This window comes from Acipenser ruthenus, chromosome 15 (assembly GCF_902713425.1).
Source record: "Acipenser ruthenus chromosome 15, fAciRut3.2 maternal haplotype, whole genome shotgun sequence".
NCBI classification, from domain to species: domain Eukaryota; kingdom Metazoa; phylum Chordata; class Actinopteri; order Acipenseriformes; family Acipenseridae; genus Acipenser; species Acipenser ruthenus.
Genome location: NC_081203.1, coordinates 26,524,150 through 26,547,798, shown reverse-complemented (window position 1 = coordinate 26,547,798; position 23,649 = coordinate 26,524,150). Strand labels below are relative to the sequence as shown.

The window sequence follows — 23,649 nt, the reverse complement described above, 5'->3', positions numbered from 1 at the left end:
ACTGGTATCCATAGCAATTAAACTATATTTGTGTCAGCCTGCACTAAGCTCCCTATTTCAATCTCTGAAAAGACATGTGTAGCATTCATCGGGGCTTTCAGAAGCTATTGTTAAAAAAACTGCTTGCAAGATAAGAATGGACTTGCTTGTCAAAGCTTTTCTTGAACAGCACTCTGAAGTTTTTTTTTTTTTTTTTAAAGTGATAGTCAGTGGGGACTCTGCATAATGATCTTGGTGGAATTCTACTTGGATTCTATTTGGGAATTTAGAAGATGAAGGACAATTCAGCATTTTGGCATCGCTCCTGTTTCTGTGTCATTATTTCTATTAGTGTATTTTGTTCACATTTCTAGAGTCTACAATTATCTTATGCCACTGTGACAATGCAACCCAGTAAATGTCTGGTTGTTATTCCACACGGTTATACTGTTGGTCAGACTAGACAAGACCACAACAACCAGTAAAAGGACCCTCTTAATAGGATGTGATGCTGCTCTCTGTTTTGGAGCCCATGTCTAGCTACTCCCCCACACTAATTGTTCAGTTATTAACACAGGCTCCTTCATTTCTTTCTCATTTCAATATTAAAATGCCACTTTGTGAAAAGCAATATTGGAATTATGAAATACTGTCTGAGAATGTGGTTAAGGGCAATCAATGTCTATACATTGGGCATTAAAGAGACAGCATGATTAACAATGGAAAAGAGCCATTATATACTGTATATAAAAAGGCCAGTAAAACTGGAGCATCCCATTTGACAGACACTACTGGTCCTGAATAGCCTTACAACAGGAGATTGTGATAATATGAATTTTAAAGCAAAGTATCCATTGAGAGCACTGTGAAACACAACTCTGATCGCAGGTGGGTAATGATGGGTCAAGCCCCCGGACACATGCAACATATTGTATAACGCAAACCCCTTCAACATGTTTTATATTCATCTGGTAACAGCTTAAATAGCCTGAGGTATGAGACATGCATTATTTATTTACTGTATATGTAATGTAAGGTCATTCGGATAATGCCTAAACAAACAACTGAAATCCACCTTAATGAAAGTGTAAATCAGGGGGACATATGACTACACAAACTGATCACAATGGTTTATCATCTTAGAAAAAGTCTAACTTACACACTAAAAAGCATACAACTCTTGCACGAGTCTCTGTGTTTACAAGCACACAACATTCTGGCATCCATGCACAGGCACTGAATGACTTGATAATGTTGTCCACAGCACTAGAGACAGCGTTATGGTAATGTCAGTCAGCCTTTTTTTTTTTTTTTAAAAAGACTATGTTGTGTTTACAGGTGGTGATAGAGGTGTCAAAAGTTTGCAGAAGTTTTGTGGAGGGTGGGGGATAGTACTTTGATTAGCAAGGTAATTCACTAGTTCTCAAGCAGTTTTGAAATACCGGGTTCAAGTGAAACTAACTCGTGGTGTTAGTAGAGACCCCAAGTGGACATCTTTCACATCCCAAAAACTGTCAGTCTCTGTTTGAAAAGAGATCCCTGGATTTTGAAGGTTTTATGGACAACTTTTGTTAAAAAGTTTTTGATGTTTGCTTTACTTCTACCATTCATTGTGCCATCGAATAGGTGTAATGTGTTTAGAATCCAGCAGATGGGATAATTCCATGAATATGCGTCAATGAGAATGATATTTAAATATAAGTTCTCTTTGTGTACAATCTAAATTTTAAACAATATTTATAGAGACAAAGCTTCGGCTCATATAGTGGATAACAGGTGAAATATTGCTAGTCACTGGGAAAATTTAATTCACTGACAGTGCTTGGTCTCTTAGGTCATGTGTGTGTTATATTATGTTATTAATACAACCGTTTATGGCAAGGATCCAAATGTATGGAATTATTCCAAAGTCAGTTTAAGATTTCTTACAATTCTTAATTACAGGACCTATAGAGTTTTTTAAAATTTATTTATTACATCACTTTCCTTATTAACTACATACTAACTACATTGTTTTCTTTAAGATGATGTTTGTGAACATATTCCAGGCATCAAATGTTACTTATTTCCTAAGGCTACCCTGTCCCGCTAATTTATTGATTTTTAAAGGCAGTTCCTTTAAATGAAGACAAGGTGCAAATGAGCTGTACGTTTTTCACAGAAGGATAAAATATTTTAAATTATAAAATAAATAATAAGAAACTACTGCTTCCTACTTGATCATTTTATATCATTAGGTGCGTTTTAATCCTCTCAGAACATTAACCCTAGGGCCTAAAGATTTAGATGCACAAGACTGGCAATAAGTTCCTTGGCTTGGGGTATAGCCACACTTATCTTGCTGAAGTAAAGTGCTAATTATTGGAACTGGCAAAGAACATAAAGAACATAACAGAAATTAATGATGAATTAACCAATTTCCTCTGAATGCATTATTTTAAATATGTGAATCTGGATCCTGGTAGGCTATGCTAATGCTGATTAAAGGCCAGACATGCATGTTTAATAATAATAATAATAATAATAATAATAATAATAATAATAATAATAATAATAATAATAATAATAATAATAACTAAATTATTGTAATACAGAGTGCTATAAATCTGTGCTGGGGTTTAGATACCCTCTTGATAGTCAGTAAAAATGGTGTTCTAAATTAATACCTAACTTTTACTGGTCTGACATGAAAAAAAAAAAAAATATCACTAATGTAAAAGCAATTACCTATGAAACTAAAATAATAGAAATATTTTAAACAAACAAAACAAATATGCATATTATATTGTGAAAGTTTGCCTATTTTCTATAGTGTAGTTTTGGTCTGTTACTGTTAACCCCTCCCATGTAATTATCTATGCGCTGATTGTGTTTTTTTTCTTTCTTTACTGACGATTGAATACATCCGTTTGGTCATTCCCAGTCAAACGACACCACTGTGAAGCAGCCTGCAGCTCAGCTTAGACAGGCTTCTTTATTCAAAGCGGTTCAAAAATCAGCAATCAGACTCAATACAGTATACTATTATGTTGCAACAAAGAAAATGTAGGCCAGATATCTACCTATAAATACGAATGTGATTTTTTCTTTTTATATATTCTCATCACATGCAGTGTAGTCCTACTACTGTATGTTCTTCGTGAATTACTGGCAGACTGGCACTCTCATGTAACTGCAAACAGGATTTCATGATTTAGAGAAAACGCAGAAGCCCCATTGAGAACGAAAGTCTGTGGCAATCAAATATCACATAGGTCCCGTATTAGCTGATACTGTTTGTATCACTCACGCCACTGCATTTGTGGGGGTAATTGAGAAGAGGCGGGATCAGATCTGAACGTTTCAACATCTATGCCGACTAGTGGCTTGATCATCGCCTTTCATTCTATACAACTGACCGCTTTTCAGTACCTCAGTGCTTTCCTGTTTTCATCCTCTGTTGCGCGCTTTCCTCGTCATTTTCCTCCCGGATTGGGAGGGGATTTCAAGTTTGTTTTTAAATCCTAAACTTTTCTTTTTCTGAAGTTATATTGTTTTGACATTTGGGGGATTCTCATGAGTGTCCCTCCGGTGATCCGTCCTCCGAGCCCCATCCCGGGGGCGCAAGGTATCTCTTTCCAAATTCAGATCGGGCTAAGCAGGGAACCGGTGCTCCTTGACTCCAGTGACTTCACCCTGTCACACGTCAGGGAGATGGCATGCTCCATCGTCGACCAGAAGGTAACAAAAACACGAACATTTCCTTTAAAAAAAAAAAAAAAAAAAAATGCAAACGTGATGGTGTTTGGTATCCGACCGGCAGCTTGAAAACAACTGATGCAACTGGACTGTAAAGTTGATTGCAAACTTTTTAAATCAGCAGTCTCGTACATGCTGTTTACATTAAGGAAGTTTCGCTTAATAATGCATGACAATTAGGCTTCTTGTGCTTTGCAATCGCCTGCATTCCATGTTTTTGATGTTGCACTAGTGAGTAGAATCTTATATTATTGAGACAGAACGCAGTCATGTTGCAAATAAGGCCGTAGCTCAATGCAGCTGTGGAGGGTTGATTAACAGTATTGAAAGATGTTAAGGGAGGCTGGGTAATGCTTAACATCTGGTCAGCTGTCAAAATAACAAACATTGCAGGACACGATGCGCCTTTTATAGATGTTGCCTTTGGCTACTAATTAAAAAAAAAAAAAAAGTTTACACGAGTACCATCATGATCAATATCTTCATGTAAAATAGGTCAAAACCCGAGCAGAACATTTGACATATGTGAATGTGCAGGACTATATGCTGTACTTTTTTTTTTGTAAGGTTTAAAACTGCTGAAACAAGCGGGACCATTCAGGAGCTATACAGTTATATGAAAAAAAGCAATAACTTCCTGAAAGTTGAGTTACCAGTACAGCACGAAGAGGTCTCCTGGGGTGACACGAGCCTATATACTAATTCAATATGAGCTGCAGAGTATAGCGTGAAACTATTTACAAGGAAATTAAATGGAATTTCTAAATGGATTTTAAAACAAAATCGCCTTATACGTCACAATGTAATTTTAATAAAATGGTAATACATGTTTTACATAAGGTTCTGTATTCTGTGATCAATTTTGTGTTAGGATAACAGGCTCATACAAACATTTATTTTAAAGGAGTATTGTTTTGGATTTGTAAGATTTAGTTTGGACAATGACAGATGCATCTCTGACTTCAGTCAGGTTAATTTGAACAACTGTGTCAAAGGCATTGCTTTCCATACCATATGGCAAAATAACAGCACTTGTTTATTGAGCAAGAATTCTTTTGCACTCAGAATCTAAACAAATGAAGCAAAACAAGTGACACACATTTAAAAGTGTTTAAGTATGACATTTCACTTTATTTGTAGCTTTACATTTACCAGTGGCCATACAGTAACAACATTGTTTCAAAATGTTTCAAAGCCAGCATGAGACCAAAAACATAAATAATATAGGTCTACAATATTGTTATTAGTTCATAACAAACAAACAAACAAAAACAGGTTTTAAAATTGCAACAGACTTTTGCTTTTTACAGAAAAACATTTTATTCTAACTTTATATATTTAACTGAAGTACATTCCTGAATACACAGAATCTTTTCAATAGCTAGATACATAGCAACTAGTATGTTGTTAGTAGGTGCAGATATTTTTTGTTGACATTGTCTTACTTGTAGGGATGTGTGGGAAGAGGTACATGCTAGCCTCATTTCTGAGAATGCTTCAGGCATAACCTGTAATCTCTTAATATCTGGTTGGGAGTTTCTGACCATGATGAAATCCTTAAGAATGTAATAGTGTTATATTGAAAACTTTGTACTTTGGGGCAAAACTTCAACTTACCAGGTGATGTAGGCCTAAATACTGGAGACGTGTTCTTGAATATTTACAGTAAAGCCAAATGGTGTTCATAAGGAATTCATGCAATAATTAGTTTGTCAAATGAGTACAAAAAATTGATAAAAGTCACTTTTGTATCACATGACCACAAGAGGCCAAGATCCCAACTGACAGCAAGAACTAAGATGCATAGTTGACATTATACTGGTATTGCTTTAGAAGAAAATGGCACTGCAGATTGCCATTTAGAGGCTGAGGAAGTTATAATGGCAGTTTGATCCATAGGCTGTCAAAACGTATTTAGGTTCCCATGCTAATGACCTTTGAGCTGCTTCCTGGGTATGTAAAATTCAGGGAAAAAGACACTCATAACACAAAACCGTTAAGAATAAATAAAAACACACACAGTGATAATATTGCAACTCACTAGCATTTAATTCATACACTGAGCAACTAAAATGACCAGCTTTGGTGTCACCAGTTGCACACAAGGTTTCAAGTCTACTATTCATGTCCCTCAAGTTAGAGTGCCTTTTTAAATTAAAAATAAGGCATCAGAGTTTTAGACTCTGTACACTAGAGACCCTTTTTGATCTATGAAGGTTAATGTATTTTGGCCTTCTTTTGTTAAAACAGTACTGTAAAGCCCATTAAGAAATAGTAAAACAAAGCAAAGGAAGATGAGCTTCTAGGAGCTTGCTGTACAATGCCACGTTAATTAAAAATGAATGCATTAATGTCATGACTCACTGCTGTTAAAAGAATACCTGCTGTGGAGCCTATTTCTATTAGCTTTCAATGAAGTGTTCTATAGGAACAACTGCTGTTACTCTGTTAGATTGTGGTGCTGGCTCTAAAAAAGTGCATTTATAAACAAACAAATAATGTGCCTTGGCCTAGATGTAATCCAGGTTATGGCAGTGCCATAAAGTATATAGAATATACTGTAGATATGGCACCATATTTGTCATATTCTAATTTGTGTCTGTGAGAATTTCCGTGCTCTTGTTGTTGGTACACGGTCAGATAAGTTGTTTGAATATGGTACTATCAGTTAATGACTATTCACTGTCTTCATGCGCATTGTAGTAATGTACTGAATTCCAGAGAATTACTAGAAAATATATTATTGAGGCAGATCTGTTTATGTCCTATGTGTTCAGCAGTGCTATAAAAATAAAGAAAAAATAATACTATTTCCCACAGCTGAAATGATGAGATTAGTATTACCAGTAATTGTGAAATGTGTACACATAACTGAAGACCCAGTCGCCCATGGTTTAGTGGGTGAAATACAGTAATAATAGCAGTGTTTACAAAGTATCCATTCAGCTTGAGTAGAACCCACAAGCTTGTATATTTGGAATGAGGGCTGCTTGAGACTGTTACTAGGCAGCTCAACTTAGAGTTCAAGCTGCTGCAAACTAGTATTGAAACAGGATATCTATCTACCCATATGAAATGGGGAATAAAACAGTGAAATGTTTTATTCATGATCAGACAGGATGTTGTTTTTAACTGCTAGGATTACAGTACTGTTGTGTTTCACAACTTTCTACACAGAACTATATGATTCCTGTCTTAGGCCAAGACCAAATCAAAACCTCACTTAAAAAAACTGTATTTAATATTGTTTTCTTTTTTCGCAAGTATCTTATTTCTTCTACTCATAAAAAGAAAATTAGAAACAGCAGACACTGTCCATGTAGTGAAAGCAATGCAAGATTTAGGGTAGAGGGCAGGGCCCAGGGTAAATATGGAGTGAGTCAGACTCCTATGGTATAAAAAGGAGGAAATCTACATAAAGCAATACTTCAACTCTGTAACTGATTGTGGTGGTTAAGAAGCAGGGCTTGCAAGCACTAGGTACTAAGTTTGCCCCTAGTCTCCTCTTGGCATTGGGTGGCCTTGTTGTGCCGATCTCCACTTCTGCATTTTAAACACTCGTGTAAACCGGACAACATTTCTGTATTATTTTGCATAGGGTAGGAGATACAGGTAATTTGTGCTGAGATCATTAAAAGCCTACATGAGGACTCCATCGCCTGCATTAGAACACATCTGCTCCCTTTTTTATCCTTGACCACAGTAATTGGGATGAGTAAACAGCCCTCTAAAAGGGATCACCCACACTGATTCCCTTATTAATAATACTTTTCCGACCGCCACCTTCAAAATCCTCACCTCCACATTAATTATTTAGCATTAGAAATGGTTATAGTGCATAAACCTATTGCTCCCTTGTGGTTTATACACTTTTTTAAAAACAGTGACACAAATACTATATTTCCATCTGCACCATGAATCCCAGGCTGTAAAAGTAAATCTCATCTCAATCCAAAATCAAATTGAGCCTCGTGTTTTGTTAAATGGACATGCTTTGATCTTGGTATGCTGCCTATGGAAACAAACAGGACTGCTTTGAAATGACTTTCAATTCAGTCCTTGTGGAATACAGTAACAAGTGTAAAGAGTACACCTGCTTGACACTTAGTAAATAGTTTTCATTAGAAGTTTCCCTCCTGTGTATCAAGGTTGATATTTTGCGGGTGTGTGACAGAGACAGAATGATTCTTGGTGATAAATCTCCCTCCCGACCTGTGAGGGCGCTGTGTAAAGGGAACAGAGTGTCCTGGAATGGATGGCCAGACAATTCATTCCTAGGGTTAGGCGGAAGTCGGCCATCTAGAAAGGGGGCGGAGCTACGGTACACTAAATCATTGACCCGGAAGGGAAACGATGTGGCAGCCGCGGATTGGAGGAGTGGTTGCAGTCGTTAACCAAGGGGTCATGATTGACGGTATATAAGGGGACATAGCAAGGTGAGCTGTTCCTTTGTTATGGTGAACACTAACCCAGAAGGAGAACTGTGTTAAAGTATCGTGAGTGTTTTGTTTGTTTTGTCGTGTCTAATTATATACCTGTTTGTTATTTATTAGACGGTTAACACGATCCGGAGCTGTCGCTTACGGCCAGCACAAACCCGGACAACACTGCACTTTTGTTCACGGATAAATTGTATTTGCACCACTAGCACTAATAGCAGTCACCTGGGAGGACTCGTGTTGGTGTATGGTGTGTGTTTAAATACTGTGCTTATTATTTCGGGACTGAACTCCGTGTTTATTTAGCTGAGCAGTACACATCGTTGTGCACTGCCAGTCCTCCATTTATTGTTTACTGTTGTCATCAGACTATTGGATTACAAAATAAACCATAATTTCACCAGTAACATTGTTGTTATCATTCTCTTGAACACTGCATCACCTCTACACCTGTGCATTGCAAACCACTTTGCCACAGGGTGTCATTTAGGGTAAATTGGCAGCTTATAAAATAACCACTTACTCACACACTCAGAAGTCTACAGTTTGATCCAATATAATGCCCAATGAAAAATTCAGAGTAGTTTCCAAACCCCCCCTTTCTATAAACCTTGCTGTGTATCTCTCCCAAGCAGTAAGTGCAACTATAAATATGTGAAGACAAGTCTAATTGATGTGTCAAAATAGGCACAGAATGAGACAGGCTGTTGTAAAGACCTATATGAAAACTTTGCGATTTGTAACAAGTTGTTCTTTTCGTTTATGGTGAGCAATTTGTATTGACAGCCAGGGTGTTAGCATTTGTGGTTCTTCAGCAAAAAAGTGTGACACATCACAGTTAAGTTCTGTTTATCTAAATCGAGCCCAGTTTCTTTGCTTGCAGTAAAAATTAACACAATGTAAAGCAACCATCTGTCAACGTCCGGAAATTTATAATACAGTATGTAGTCTGTTTCATTTTCCTTAAATAGGTCCTTCAGACAAGAGCAGAAGATATTCCACCTAAATGCTGGTTTGCATAATTTATGAGCTCAAAATAGGGGGCTCCCGAGTGGCGCATTCAGTAAAAGGCGCTCCGTGTGGAGTGCAGGCTGTGCCCTATAGCCTGGAGATCGCAGGTTCGAATCCAGGCTATGTCACAGCCGACCGTGACCGGGAGTTCCTAGGGGGTGGCACACAATTGGCTGAGTGCTGCCCGAGTAGGGAGGGCTTAGGTTGGCAGGGGAATCCACGGCTCACCGCGCATCAGCGACCCCTGTGGCCGATAGGGCGCCTGTGGTTCTGCAGTGGAGCCGTCAGATTTGTGTTGTCCTCCAGCACTATAGGCCTAGTGGCATTGCTGTGGATCTGCAGTGCGAAAAATTACGGCTTGGCAGGAGCATGTTTCGGAGGACGCGTGTTCCAGCCGCCGTTTCCCGAGTCAGCGGGGGGGTCGCGAGCAGTGAGCCGAGGATACAGATAATAATTGGGCATACTAAATTGGGGAGAAAACCGGGGTAAATTAAAAAAAAATAAAAATATGAGCTCGAAATAAGAGGGGTATGTCTGCTGTTTGTAGCTTATGACATATGTCTCTTGTATGTGTCATGTGTAAAACATGTAACTGGGATAGACTAGGCTAGGGGAAGGAATCCATTCATTTTGTAGTAGAAATTCCAGCCTAACAGATGATTAGGCCTAAGTACTAAAGATTATGGCATTACAGTAACACATTCAAAACAAAACAAAACTTCCTTTCAAAAATCACGTAGGTCACTAAATACATCTCTGACCAAAAGTGGCAAATTAATTGGTGTCTGCATTCAAATAGGAATAGGAATAGGTGATAGGAATATTCAATATTAGAATTTACTATTTTGTCTAATAATAAAATAAGCTATTTTAGTAAATCTAGAGTGGGGATGTGTAATGTGTCATTTTGTAGGCCTGAAGATAGAGCAGGTATAAATACTGCAGGATAGCGCTGACATCTGGTAGTACCCTAATTTACAACTCTGGCAGCATGACATGTAATTTAATAGATTTTAGGTTATAAAACAGAATATTAAGTATTCAGATCACGCTGTTGTTTATAGTTCACTCATACAGTTACAGTAGTTTATGGTACAGAATCAGTTTACAGTCTGGGACATGTGGGTGGAACTGTTGAGCCTCTAACACGGGTTTTCAACCTTTTTTTTAAACTGTACCCCTTCTGTTAGGAGGCTTCAGCTAAAGTACTCTTTATAATTTTCTTTCTACTGAATGGTACCACAGTTGCAATAAAAGGCAGAATAATCTGATTAACTATTTTTTTCCCCATTTATTTAATATATAGTTTTTCACAACAGTTTGGGAGTGACAAACTGCTGGTTCAGACAGAATACCAAACAGTAGGCTTAATTCTTAAAACTTAATGACTTTGGGTGTACATAATAAAAATGCAGTATTTAGGAATCTCCTTGGAAACACTGACATTCGCTTTCTATTTGGCAAAGTTATTATAAATAATACAAAATAGTCTGCATTGTAAATGTTTATCATGTTACTTTCCATCTCAGCATAATTCTGTCTGCCATTTTAAATGTTTACAACATCAAAAACATTAACCTGAAGATAAAACTATAATAACTAACAGTGATACAAATATCCAAAGGGACTCTGTATAACTCATACCTGTCAATATTGAGTTTTCAAAATAAGGGAGCTTTTGTAAACTGAAATCTTAGTGGCTGAATTGAAGTGAATACCTACATAAGACGAAGGCATACAACTATTCCACTTTATTACTTGATAGAATAATAGACTGTGATATGGTGCTCCTTCTAATTGCTTTTAAAAGGGAAAAAATGCCAAACAGAAAAACAACCATGAAATGCTTCACACTCAAAGTCCAAATACACAACAATGTGGTATTGCAACATTATTCATTACACTACACATGTTATCAATTAACCTGAATTTCTAAAGCAACTGATGCTAAAATTGTTATTGTTAATGCTACAGTAAAAAGTAAACTATTGATGGACAGCTCTCCTTGTGCTCTATCCACATATGCACCTTTGACCTTGAATTGTTGAAACTACGATGACACAGTGTAATGAGTGAATACCTTCTGAGCCCATCAAGGTCCCAGTCTGATTTTTGGTACAAACGTAGAGGATGGTGTGAACTTCAGTATCCACACTTGATTTTGGTCATCTGTGTTGGGGCTGACAGGCCAATGGTAAATGTTTTGTGAACATGGCCCTCCTCTTCCCCAAATTTACTTTCTTTGCTCAATATTTGTTTTTCTTGGGCTCTGTAATTCTTAAATATAAATATGCACACATATATATATATATATATATATATATATATATATATATATATATATATATATATATATACACATAAAATCTTAAGAGCCTTATACATTGTTGTTGGACAGTGATAAAAAGTAGCTTGTGTTTGAAGTCAAGACCATTTAAATAGAAAACAGCTAGAGAAGACAATACAATTGCTTTGATATTGTAAGGTAGAGTCTGTTGGAAGCAGTGAAATCTGTTGGAACTCACTAGTAAAACATATTCAGAAAATGTTGAGGCTTAGCTACAATGGGGCAGACGTGAGCTGACATAAATATCTGTAAATCTTGTCATATGAGACGCTCCATGAAAGTACTTTTTGTTTTGGCTGCTCTCAGCACATTGAATTGCTCCATAGCAACTGGCGCGTGGAGATGTACTTGAAGAGAAAATTAAAAAATGCTGGGGATGTTGCAAAAAATGCTTTCATCAAGTGGAAAAAATGTACTATTCCTTTTGAATTAACAAAGAAAGGAGCTTTTGAAAAAGCAGCCCCCCACTCTTCATTGTGGCCTTTCTGGTAATGCACAAAGCATTCTTCACTGCAAAAAACAAGGAAAACATTAAGCTATAGACAATAAGCTTTAGAAATGTGTGTTGTGAAGCACAAGCCAATGAAACAATAATAATGTTGTTTTTGTTGTCTATTGATATTTCAGAACTGGGCTCCTAGCTTTCCACACCTAAAGGCTGAAATTGGCATTAGTGTGGGAAGATTGGGTACTGGCCATAGCTGTGCTCACTCAATTACCAGCAGATGTTGAAAACCTTACACAGCAAGCACAGTCCTCTTTCAAAAAGATGGAAGCTTTTTGAGCTGCTGAAAGAAGTTGGTATGCAGCTGCTGTTTCACACATTTTACTCTGGGACTAGATCCAGGGTTACAAAATGGAATTACTCAAATGTTGTAAATGGACTGTGTTTGTATTCAAATACTGTAATTGTGGTGTAGTGTCACTATAGACAAACTGAATGAATGGTTCTGAAGCCTGCAAGTCATTTTAATTTATTCTGGAGCGACATACAGTAGTACTTGTCCATTGCTCACTGATTACTGCCCATAATCCCTTCTGAAACAGAGATGGAATCTGCAGCCTGTTCTTCAAAATGTCCCACGACTGAGATGTTGTTCAAGCCCACTAACTCTAAAGTGACCTGTAAACGGACGTCCAGGGCTTCAGGAAAAGAGCAGATGTCCATAAGGTTGGCTAAGTGCAGTTTAAAAGTGGTTATGAACTTAGAGACACAGTTTTCATCGCAAAGGTCAGTGGCTGCTAAAGGTACAGTACCTCACTTGAAGTGTTATAGAACACCCTGCAATATTTAGAATCAAGTATCAGATATTGCTTCTTTCTGCAAGAATGCTGGTGCTCTGATTGAAATGAGAGGAACCAAAAAAAACATTGTTGTAGGTGGGAGCATGATCTGGATATTCTGCAATGTTTACAAGAGAATTCCACAGGTGATGCATTATTCATGATGTGTATAAAAGTATCAAAACAATCGTGATTATGTTTGACAATAAATTGATGCGATACAGGTAATGCAGTAGGGCGTTCTGTATTAACACTTTGACATTCACATTGAGACTGATCTCTATAAAGTATAGTCTTGTGTGGATTTATTAGTGGTGGATTTCTATTTAAATGTTAACCAACTATTAAAGACTGCAATGTTAAGTAACATGGATATAAAGACCATTTTTACATGTTGATGGTTCCTTAATAGTGTGTTTTTTTTAAAACAGGTTATACTTTATATTGTTTAGATTTTAGGTTTTGTGAGTTCTACAAAACCTTAGAAGAACACACTTTGTCTTTTATTATAATACTTACTGTACCAGAACACAGTACAAAGAATGTAATGCATTTTGTGTTAACAAAACAGCTACAATAAAAATGAATGTTGTTCTAATTGATTGTAATAGGTAGTAGACTGAGGTATCGTCTTGTCTTCTTAATGAGTTTCTCTGGATCACAATTTATATTTAGGGGTCGTCTGTTTTAATTTACATACATTATATTTAGAATTTTCCTTTCTTACCATATTTTTTCTCAGGATAAATTTCTCATGCTATACTTGGTTCAAGCAACTGCATTAGTGTTGTGATATGGGTAGAGGTAATTTGACAGTTTGAATGCTTTTTTAATGTTTAACGAGTGTGCTTTTGTTGTTTAACATTATTAAAAATACGGGAAATAGCATGGATCATAAAGTGTCGCTTTTAGGTGGTAAATCGATTTAAAAAGGTTCCTTTATGAGTCATGAGCCCGCCATTGAATAGTGCTAATATAATTCCACTAGAGTCCAGTTTCCTTTTTAGCCTAGACGTTAGCAGAGATTTTGCTGATAATTTCCCTGAACATTTTTTAATTTGTTCACTTGCTCACCATCATACGGGCACAGCAGGTATTCATAATCTTGTTAAACAATGCTGTCTGCACCTGTTTCCTCTCCATTAGGAAAGTAAGAATCCAAGCATCCATCTGGTTCACGTTGAAGTTTTTATTTCATTTTTTTAGACAGGTGGCCATGGAGTGATATGCCTGCCCTTCATAAGAATGATGTTTAATAGCAGGCAACAAAACTGAATTCATGACTTCCCAATGAAGTGTTGTCTATGCTAAGAACTTTCATCAGCGTAATGTGTTACAGAACATCCTGCAGTGTTTACAAGAAAGACACCATGTTACCTTTGCTATGTATTGCTTTTGTATTTTCAACATATTGCAGACTCTTAGGGCCCTATTAATAAAAGCACTTTATGAATGGGTATACAGTCGTTCAAGAATGAAAATCTGCCTCTTTTTGATGACATCATCAGCATTATTAATGTTCCCTGGGTGGTGTTGGTAGCTGTTGCAAAAAATATAAATGAAATCCACCGACAGTAGCCTACTACCGAAACCTGAGTCTGCAGCTGCCAGTCACAGGCAGTTTGCAGAAGATTCTGATGCCCCTATCATATCTGCCAAAAATTCAGGACATGTCATAATTTAGAAAAAAAAATGAGAATACTTTGTGTTTATGTTTATGAATGAGTTAAAGTTTCACGCTGTATTGCACACTGTACACAAAATGGATAATTTTGCAATACCAAGCAAGCCCAAATTTCCCACCGACTGCATCAGCAGCACTGGTATACTGTATATTGTAACACTCCATGAAAATAAACAGGTTTACACAGCCAGTATTCATCCAAACTGTTTATCGTGAACACAGGTAAAAGAAATAAAAAGAAAAAGACCGCTGTCAGCTGCGGATCACGGCAAAGAAATAATAATAATAAAATAACTGTCTATTCTCAGTCTCTCACTTGCTCTCCGGTTCACAGTGCTGTTTTAAAATGATAATGCCAAATAATACGTTCCTGTGTGAGTATATATTTATATTAAACATTTTCCTTCATATAAAGCTACACATTTTTTGTTCTAAATAGACAGTGTTAATCACGGGTATGTCAATCTGTATAACAGAGCAAGTGTAGTAATGAAATAGGTCGTTAGTTTAGACTTGACTGCAGAAAGCGTTCAATAACTCCTAGTTATCAATAGCATTTTGCTGGCGTTCACTCTTATGAATAGCAGGTTGATGCTCAGGTCCGGTGAAAACTTTATGTTAATGAGGTTAAATAGGCAGCTGTGGACGATATCCGATGATGTGCTCCTGTTTTCTCATTTCGACAGGCTTTGACCCTTTATGAATAGACCCCTTAATCTCTTTTAATCAACATTAACTCTGAAATGTTCGCCAGGAGAGAAATAATTTATCTTCTAAACACTGCAGTGTATCCAGTTCGCTATTTAACACTCCCTCAAAGCTGGCTTTCTGTTCCCACAATACAGCACTCATTTCAATCAGACCAACATTGTTGTAGGAGGGAGGGTGAACTGGATAAACAAGAAAAAACAAATAGGTCAATATTTCTTTAAGTACAAACGTAGAACACATATTTTGTAACACCAGGTTACATTACAAACAGGGGTTATTTACTACTATTTTGTCAGAGGTTGAACATGCATTTAATACCAATATACTTTACAGAACTGTTTTCATCTTCTCTGTATGTTATTATTCTTACCAGCACTCTTTTTGAAGCTCAAACAAAACTATGTTAATTGCCTATGTTTATATTTAGTTACATAGTGCATTTTCCTCATATAGGGGGTGATGTACACACAGGATACACACAGTGATTTGCGGGTGCAAAATCCCCATAATGCTGCCTTAAGTCTGATTTTACCAGCCACTAAATATGGGGCATATGTAAGGAATGGTGTTCACCTGACATTCTGTTTTCTTTGCCATCATTAATCCATTAAAATTATATTGAAATGCATTCAAATGAAGAAATGAGCATGGAATTGGGCGAGATCTGGATACTAAACGGGCGCAATCATTATAATGTGATGTAAGGATTTTGCCTTGCACTTGGGCAATTGCTGACCCTCCAAAAACTTTACACCTCCTCTTACAAGGTGCAAACCATTGTAGAAGCAAGTAACTAAGAGCTGTATAAAAACACACACCTGCAGAGACCTGTCACTGGCTTCAGGGTGGCTGCTGTGGTACACTTCCTGATGCGGCGACACTTGGCTCTTGTTGAAGAGAGAAAGAAACACGTTCGGAGAAGGGCAACATGAGGTGTTTGGGATGTTGGAGGATGCGGTGCTAAAGTGTTATCGTCTCACTCCACAGGTTGAGGGATTAGCTAGAACCCACCGTCAATCTAGGGGCCGCTATCCCTGCTCATGTGAAAGTGCTGTGTTCTCTGCGCTACATTGCAATTTATAAAAATGTACATTGCAATCTCAGTATAAAAAATAGAACAAAAGACTGGACATTTTTAGTGTGGCACTGATTGAGAATAGTACTCTGGTTTGGATTAGCGAGTACTGTACCAGTAATTGGCTTGTTGAATAACACAAATTATTGCAATATCAATACAGGTCATCCAAACACTGGGATGTGTCTAGTAATAGTTTGCTTCTGCTTTTCACCTAATTCACAAATTTTTGAAAACAGAAATGGAAGTACACCAGAATAAACAGTTGTTTAAAACAAAAAGCCTACTGTTTTTCACTCTGTGTATTAAATAAGTGTAAGACTGTCTGGCTGTAACACCGTGCACTGAAAGCTGCACACCCAGCTTCCACTCCTTCTGTTACCATGATAAGTATTTTGATTGTTTCAGCTGTATCCTCTGCATGCACTGGGCTTTGTTAAGAGCTCTCCAAACAAATCCTTATAAGGGAGTTTAGAAGAGGCAGTGTGGTTTAATGCATGTGACCACAATGTAATTGTGTAAATGTGTATATTCTAGGACTGAAGTGTTTAATGACTTATGGAGAACATAGACATTACATTAACCCTGAGATCTACTTTACGTCTTGAGTTAAAATCATTTTATTGACAGCCAATACAAATACTGGTAGCCTGTTTGAATCCTAAAGCACAACATACAAGTCCATTCAAACCTAAGCCCTGCGCTGTGCTCACATTGAACATTATTTGTACAGTAGTGTATACACAAATTCTGCTACTTATATGTACAATTCTTCTCAGTTGTGCTCCACATGTTTTATTTTGCCTGTGTTTGTCTCTGTGTAGACCCAAGTGACCAGGTGCAGCATACAGTATGTGCACTTCGGCCTAGTATCTGTAGTCGGGCAAGGACACATCATTGAATTCAAAACTGACTTGCACTCACAAAGCAACAATATTCCATCAGTTCAGCTCCAGTTTTGTAAACAAACACGAAATTTGTACTTTAAAAAATGGATTCTTTTTATTCCCTGTTCTGTCACATAGCACAACACCGTGTGTCTGTTGTGACTAGCCATAATGAGACACAGTACACTGTACTCTTAAAAAAAAAAAATGGTGCAGAGAGTTTATTGTGTATGGCATCTAACACAAAAAGGATCAGTCTTAATACTTTCAATCAGAATCTGAAGATTACCAAATTCAATATATTGCTGGTACATGGGCACCCTTTATATACAAAACCTGTGTTTAAAGAGAAGTGGTTAAAGAAAAGGGCTTGTAACCAGGAGGTCCCGGGTTCAAATCTCGGCTCACTCACTGAGTGACCCTGAGCAAGTCACTTGTGCTCTGTCTTTCAGGTGAGACGTTGTTGTAAGTGACTCTGCAGCTGATGCATAGTTCACACACCATCTCTCTGTAAGTTGCCTTGGATAAAGGCGTCTGCTAAATAAACAAATAATAATAATAATCTAAGATGGTTGCATGTGCGATAAGCTCTCCTGGTCTGGTAAAAAAAATAATGTCAAGCTTCTTGGACCACAACATATAACATATTCTCACATAATCCTAAGCAATGCTGGAAAAAAACATACTTTCAGTAAGCTATGCAGAACTGATTTTAACGATAGTTCATGGGAGAATGATGATGTGTGTGGTAAGCTCAAAAGATCACCAAAAGCCAGTGACACTCAGAAAACCAGCACTTCAATAACATTTTTCATTGCCAAAGGAAAAACGGAGATGCAGAGACGTTTGCATGTGTGACTAGTTCAGCAAATATGTAGTAGACTTTTTCCCAGACTCACACATTGCAGAGTATTCTGCAGGAAAGTCTAAAAGCCACACAAATAGAGAAAGACAAGCATGTCTATTACAATTTCAGCATCAACCTTCCTTTAGAAATTCAGATTGATTGGTAAAATGTGTTTATATACAGCAATAGTGTGTTCATTTAAAATAGAAGATAGTTGACAATGAAATGTTACTGACAGTGGTATTCTTGATCCACCACATATGTGCAGTGTAATGAGTAGCGTTGCAGTATCACGTCGTTGTGTACTTTGGCTTTATATATATATATATATATATATTGTTTTTATGATGGACTTTGACTTTAGAGTTTTTTTCTTGTTATAAAGTAGGTGCCATAGCTTGTCCGTTGATGACGAGGTCAATGTACAGTACCAAACTCAGGCTTTAGGTGTGCTGTGTGATGAAAGTAACACCACCAACTGGACCTGTTTACTGTATAGGCTTCAACCAAATCATCCACTTACACCTACAGTACAATAACAACCACAGGGGCCAAGAGAGAATTTGATTGTGAAGCATGGCATGGTTGTTTTTCTGTGTGATGTTTTTCCTTTTTAAAAACAATTCAAAGGAAGTAATAAAGTGAAATAGTTGTATGCCTTCATCTTATGTAGGTATTCTCTTCAATTTAGGCCAGTAACATTTCAGTTTACAAAAGCTCCCTTATTTTGAAAACTCACTGTTGACAGGTATGGTATTTTACCATTACTTTTATCAGCTGGAGTGCAAAGTAACCTTGTTGACCTTAAATCTGAAAGCATATGCAATAGTGTTGGGTACAGGTCAAGGGTTAAAGCTTGCCTGTAAGTTTACTCTGCAACATGTAATTGTGAAAATCTGCTCATGTTAACAGTAGCCCCCCTCTGTTCTAACTTTTTCAACCATGAAGTATAAGGACAACGTGACACTGAAAAACAAATATAAAGTCTGGATAATGACAAAATGCGGACAAAATAATATCAACATTTTTCAGTTCTCTTATGTGTTTAGCCATTTAAAACCATTAAAACCCCATATAATATTCCAATATAATCAGCAAATCACATATAAGAAGTCAAGCGCACCAGTTTATCAAAATTCCAGCACATCTACAGTATATCTTACAGATGCCAACCCATGCAGACAACATAGGAATTCAAAAGTTTTAAAACAGCACTTTTTTGTTTAAACGTAGAGCATCATTTAAACGGAAGTTGGGCATTTCATCTGTAAAAACAGGGCCAAAATATTAATGACAACATACCCCATCCCCCCCGCCACCCGCCCCCTCCCCCCTCCCCCCTCCCCCCTCCGCCACCTTTAGTCCTGTTTACAGTTAAACCAAAGTGCAGAATTTGTAACATTGGGTTCATTCATAGCTGTGAAAAGTCATCAGTAGTGCTACTTGGCTTAATTAAAAAAGTAATTACAGCAGATTTGATTGAGTAAAATTAGGCCAGCGATGCTGATGTTTAAATACTGTTCGCACCATTCCTATTGGGTCCTTATTAGTCACTGAGCTATTCGTTAATCCTGGCAGGTGTGAGCGTATTCCTTCTGTCAGGCCTTACAGTATAGCTGTGATATTGTTTTCACACATCCACCCAGGCTTGTTGAAGTGTTGTACCATCCCTTTCCTTCTCTCTTTTCTTTATTCTGTTTATGCTGTCACACCTTTCTTAACTAAATTTATATAACAGAACCCCAAATAGAAAAAACACTGTTCCAGGAATTATGTTTTTGTTCTCTTGTTCCAGGCTCTTTATTGTTAGGACCATGGCCCCAGGCCTTAAATGTATATAGTTATTTTGCCATATTACCTTGTGATATTAAAACCAAGTTGTAGGTATATCTTATCTATGTAATGGACAGAGAGCAAATTACTTTTATTCTTGTATGAAATACCAATACTACTTTTCATACAGAGAATTTTTTTTTTCTTCCAGAGTAATCAGAGTTTAACTCGCATGTTTTTTTGTGGACTGGTTCAGCCACTCTAAAATGATGATATTGGTATTCTCTGCCTGAATAATGTTGTTGCTCAGCAACACATTGTGATTTACTCTAAAGTGGTTATTTCAACTGCATTAGTTTGGAGAGGGCAATGTTTGTAACTGTAAAATGATGTACTGTGGTTACCAAATTATAAGAAGGTGCCATTCTCAGTATGATAAACCATCATTTACAAGATATTCGAGCACTAAATACCTCAGCAGGCTTTACTGTTTTCTTTGTGCTTATGACAACTGTTATAGACTTGCAAAACTGTAGTTCACTGCATGTTTGATTCAGTTTTGTTTACTTGCTGGTAGACCCATATTATTCTTATTGTGATCAAAGATTATACTCAGAATTTATTATGATTAGCAATCCCTTATGTTATCCCTCTTCTAAAGGACACATCAACTTAATGAGACATTGGAGTGTCACACAGTATTTAGCAAGTCAATGAAATCAGTATAGTTTGTGTGGGCTGTTCAGGGTACCACCGTCAGAATAATCAAAACATCTGAAAGGGCTTCTCTGTGGAATTGAATCAGGAAACCACATGAACGTAATTAGTCCTGTGCTCAAGTACAACGAACGCCTATATTTGAAAAAAAAAAGATTTATAACATTTTATGCCCTTGATATATTATACTGGATGTTCTGTAAGTATATTTTTGCAAAATAGTTGCAATAATGTACAGCATCAATAATTTGAAACTAATTGAACTGAAGTGTAATGTAATAGAAACTGTGCTTCGTAGCATTACACTGGACTAATGTGTCCTCTTTCCAGATCAGTGAACTGAAACCAAACTGTACAATTAGCTTGATTTCCTCTAAGCAACAGCAAGAGCCCTTCACAGCCAGTGTCACAGGCAGGTGACAGGAACAACAATGTTTTTTTTACTTCTGTTACAAAAGACAAACACACATGAAATGCAAGGGTTGGACTTAATTTTCACATGATTTGGCTTATAGTGTTGCTGCATCTAAAAGAAAATGTACTGGAAAATGGGTAGAAATTATTATTCTTTGGAATGTAAATTAAAACACAGAAGTGGCTTAACTTCCCCACAATTGCTGTATTCCTTAAGGAACCAATCATAATACAGGAGAATAATCAAACACATTCAGATAATTTAGAGGAAGCATGCTTAAAAGACATCTGAGGAGGTATTTTATACATACTGTAATACATCCTCATACAGTATGATATTTGTATCAGTTTTCAATCGGCTGATCCGCTTTCCTCTCTGTACTCAAGTGCATACAGGAAAAGCAGGGTAAAAGGATAAGGAAACACGTGCCTCAAACATAATTGTGTTGCAGGAAATGTGTGAAAGAACATAAGCCATAATTATGTTAAGTTTTATGACATGAATCTCATGACATAGTCTTTCTTTCACAGCTATTTATTACGTGCCTAATATTGTTTTACAATATGGGGCATAAGTGGCAATTATGAGCGTGTACTGCAATCATACATATTACAGTCATTTAAATAAAATGTGGTTTGCAAATTAAGGAATTTGACAGTTGCGTTGCTTCTTTTGCAAACCATGAGCAGACATGTGATACAAGACCGTCCAAACATAGTATCTCGGGACTAATTTGACTATAGATTTACCAGTAGCAAGTTTTTTATTCATAGGAGGAAAGCTGTGCTCAACCTATTTACATAAATAGTTTAAAATGATCACAAAGCTGTAACACATATCTCTGGTTTATTTTAATTGACAAATTGTGCTGGTATGGGCTGTTATGTTTCTCTATTTGAAATTACCCATTTCCATTAAGGTATACAAAGGTTGTTTTTTTTTTTAAGTACGCTAAACCTTTAAGTAATTTAAGTGTTTATCAAAGTCTTATTATATCTCTTTTATCTAGTAATACAGGATATCCATTAAATACTACAAAGGAGATGAAGGCCGATTCATTAAAGTCTATTGTGTACATTAGCCCACATTACCTCGAATTGTTGTTAGAGGTTCTTAAGGAAACATAGGATGCTACATTAATTTATTTCTAGAATTTCTAGAATTAAACCCTGACATTATTTATGAAGAAATTGTGCCATTTGTGTAAAGGCTATATAGTTTTCTTTGTATTATAAGTGTGTTATTTTTCCACTTCTTATCTTATATGTGGTATTCACAACCTGTAAAATGTGGGATCTGTTTAATTACCTTTCTGGACATGAGCAAGGCTATCATATTTAAAATTCCTGGTCATATACACTCACCATTTTCTCAAGTTTATGTGTTGATATAACACAACATGATTGAACATAAGGGAGCTGTGTGATTTATGTTATTCACATTTATTATCAGAAATGTATCTAACTCACCCAGCGACAAAAAATGCTATAGCATTCATATTTTTAGCAGATTTCTATGGCATGGGAAATCTGCGAAAAGCTTAGTAATCAGGATGATTTTAGTGCCAAATCCTTAATCATTTTCTGCTCTAGTAAATATTGCTGTAAGTCTGACGCAAGGTACTATTAAAAGAAGTAGAGAAAAACTGGGCTCTAAAAGCTGTTATTATGGGCACCAGATCTACCCCCTATCACTTAAACTAGTCAACTAGAATTAAACACCTGTTCATAAAATTGAACCATTCCATCATTGGTGTAACATGACTTAAAAAACTGAAGTGTTCATATATTCGTGCAAATACTATACTTTATTGTGTGCGTGTGCATAGTTTTAGGAGTAGAAGAATGTCATTTGTCATACAGCAACTGTGTCTTCATGCATTTGATGAAAAGTATTCACTTACCTTGTCTTAAAACAGCAGCTCCTAGCAACCACTGTCTTGCTGTACCAGTGAGAGGGAATGCAAATGGATCTTTGTCCTACTTGCAGACTCTTCCAGCATCAAAAATCTTTACGTGAATTATACAGGGGTTGAATGTATAGCACACACTTGTGCACATTGCCGATTTATTTATTATGCAATTAGAAGCCATTACAAAAATTCTGTCAGTTTCAGTGAGAATGGGTAGGACAGCAGATCTTTGGTAATAGGCGTGGTTGGCAGGTGATGACTGTGGGCCATTTCCATGTTGGAAAAACAAGCTGTATTAATTAAGAAATGGACACTGCAGAACAATTTAAACAAACCTGTAGTCTCGTCACATTAAATTGGTGCTGTCCTAGTTGGGCCTGTAGTAGTCCAAAACACTACTGACAATTCAGTGGTGATTTCTCTCATTTCCATCCAACCGCTGTAGAAAGCCATTTGCCTAGTCCATTTATTACAACAATGTATAAAAATCATAAATACCACTGTCAATCTGCATTCTGAATATCACATTTGTGAAAAACGTCTTTCTTTTGAATAGATCAGACATATTTTATTTTCATCGCCTAATGTTCCCATCCATGCATTCGTTAAAAGGTTTGATTGGGCAGTCAGAATGATACACGTTTGTAGGTCAGACTTAATTAGAGTGTCATTATTGCCATTATACAGCATACTTTCATTTTAATTTTAAAATTGATAACCTGTGAAATCTGGCCTCTAGAGATCGTGAGAGAACGCATTTCATGGAAGTAATGTGGATTTTTTACAATCAGTAATTTAAATTGCCCCTGTACGGTTTGAGTGTATAATTC

General features: G+C 36.7%; 1 protein-coding gene across 3 annotated transcripts in view; it reads left to right on the top strand.

Moving 5' to 3' along the window:
• Positions 1–2,936: 2,936 nt before the first annotated feature.
• The window catches only part of LOC117422593 (serine/threonine-protein kinase D1), a 73,327-nt gene continuing 52,614 nt past the window's right edge, over positions 2,937–23,649 (top strand). For 2 of the 3 annotated variants that reach the window (XM_058987642.1, XM_058987639.1), the window contains exon 1: positions 2,938–3,699. In XM_058987642.1, coding sequence (XP_058843625.1) covers positions 3,535–3,699 — 165 coding nt within the window. In that variant the 5' untranslated portion in view covers positions 2,938–3,534. Of the gene's footprint in view, positions 3,700–23,649 lie in introns of all 3 variants that reach the window. The other variant, XM_058987640.1, reaches the window with a different exon arrangement.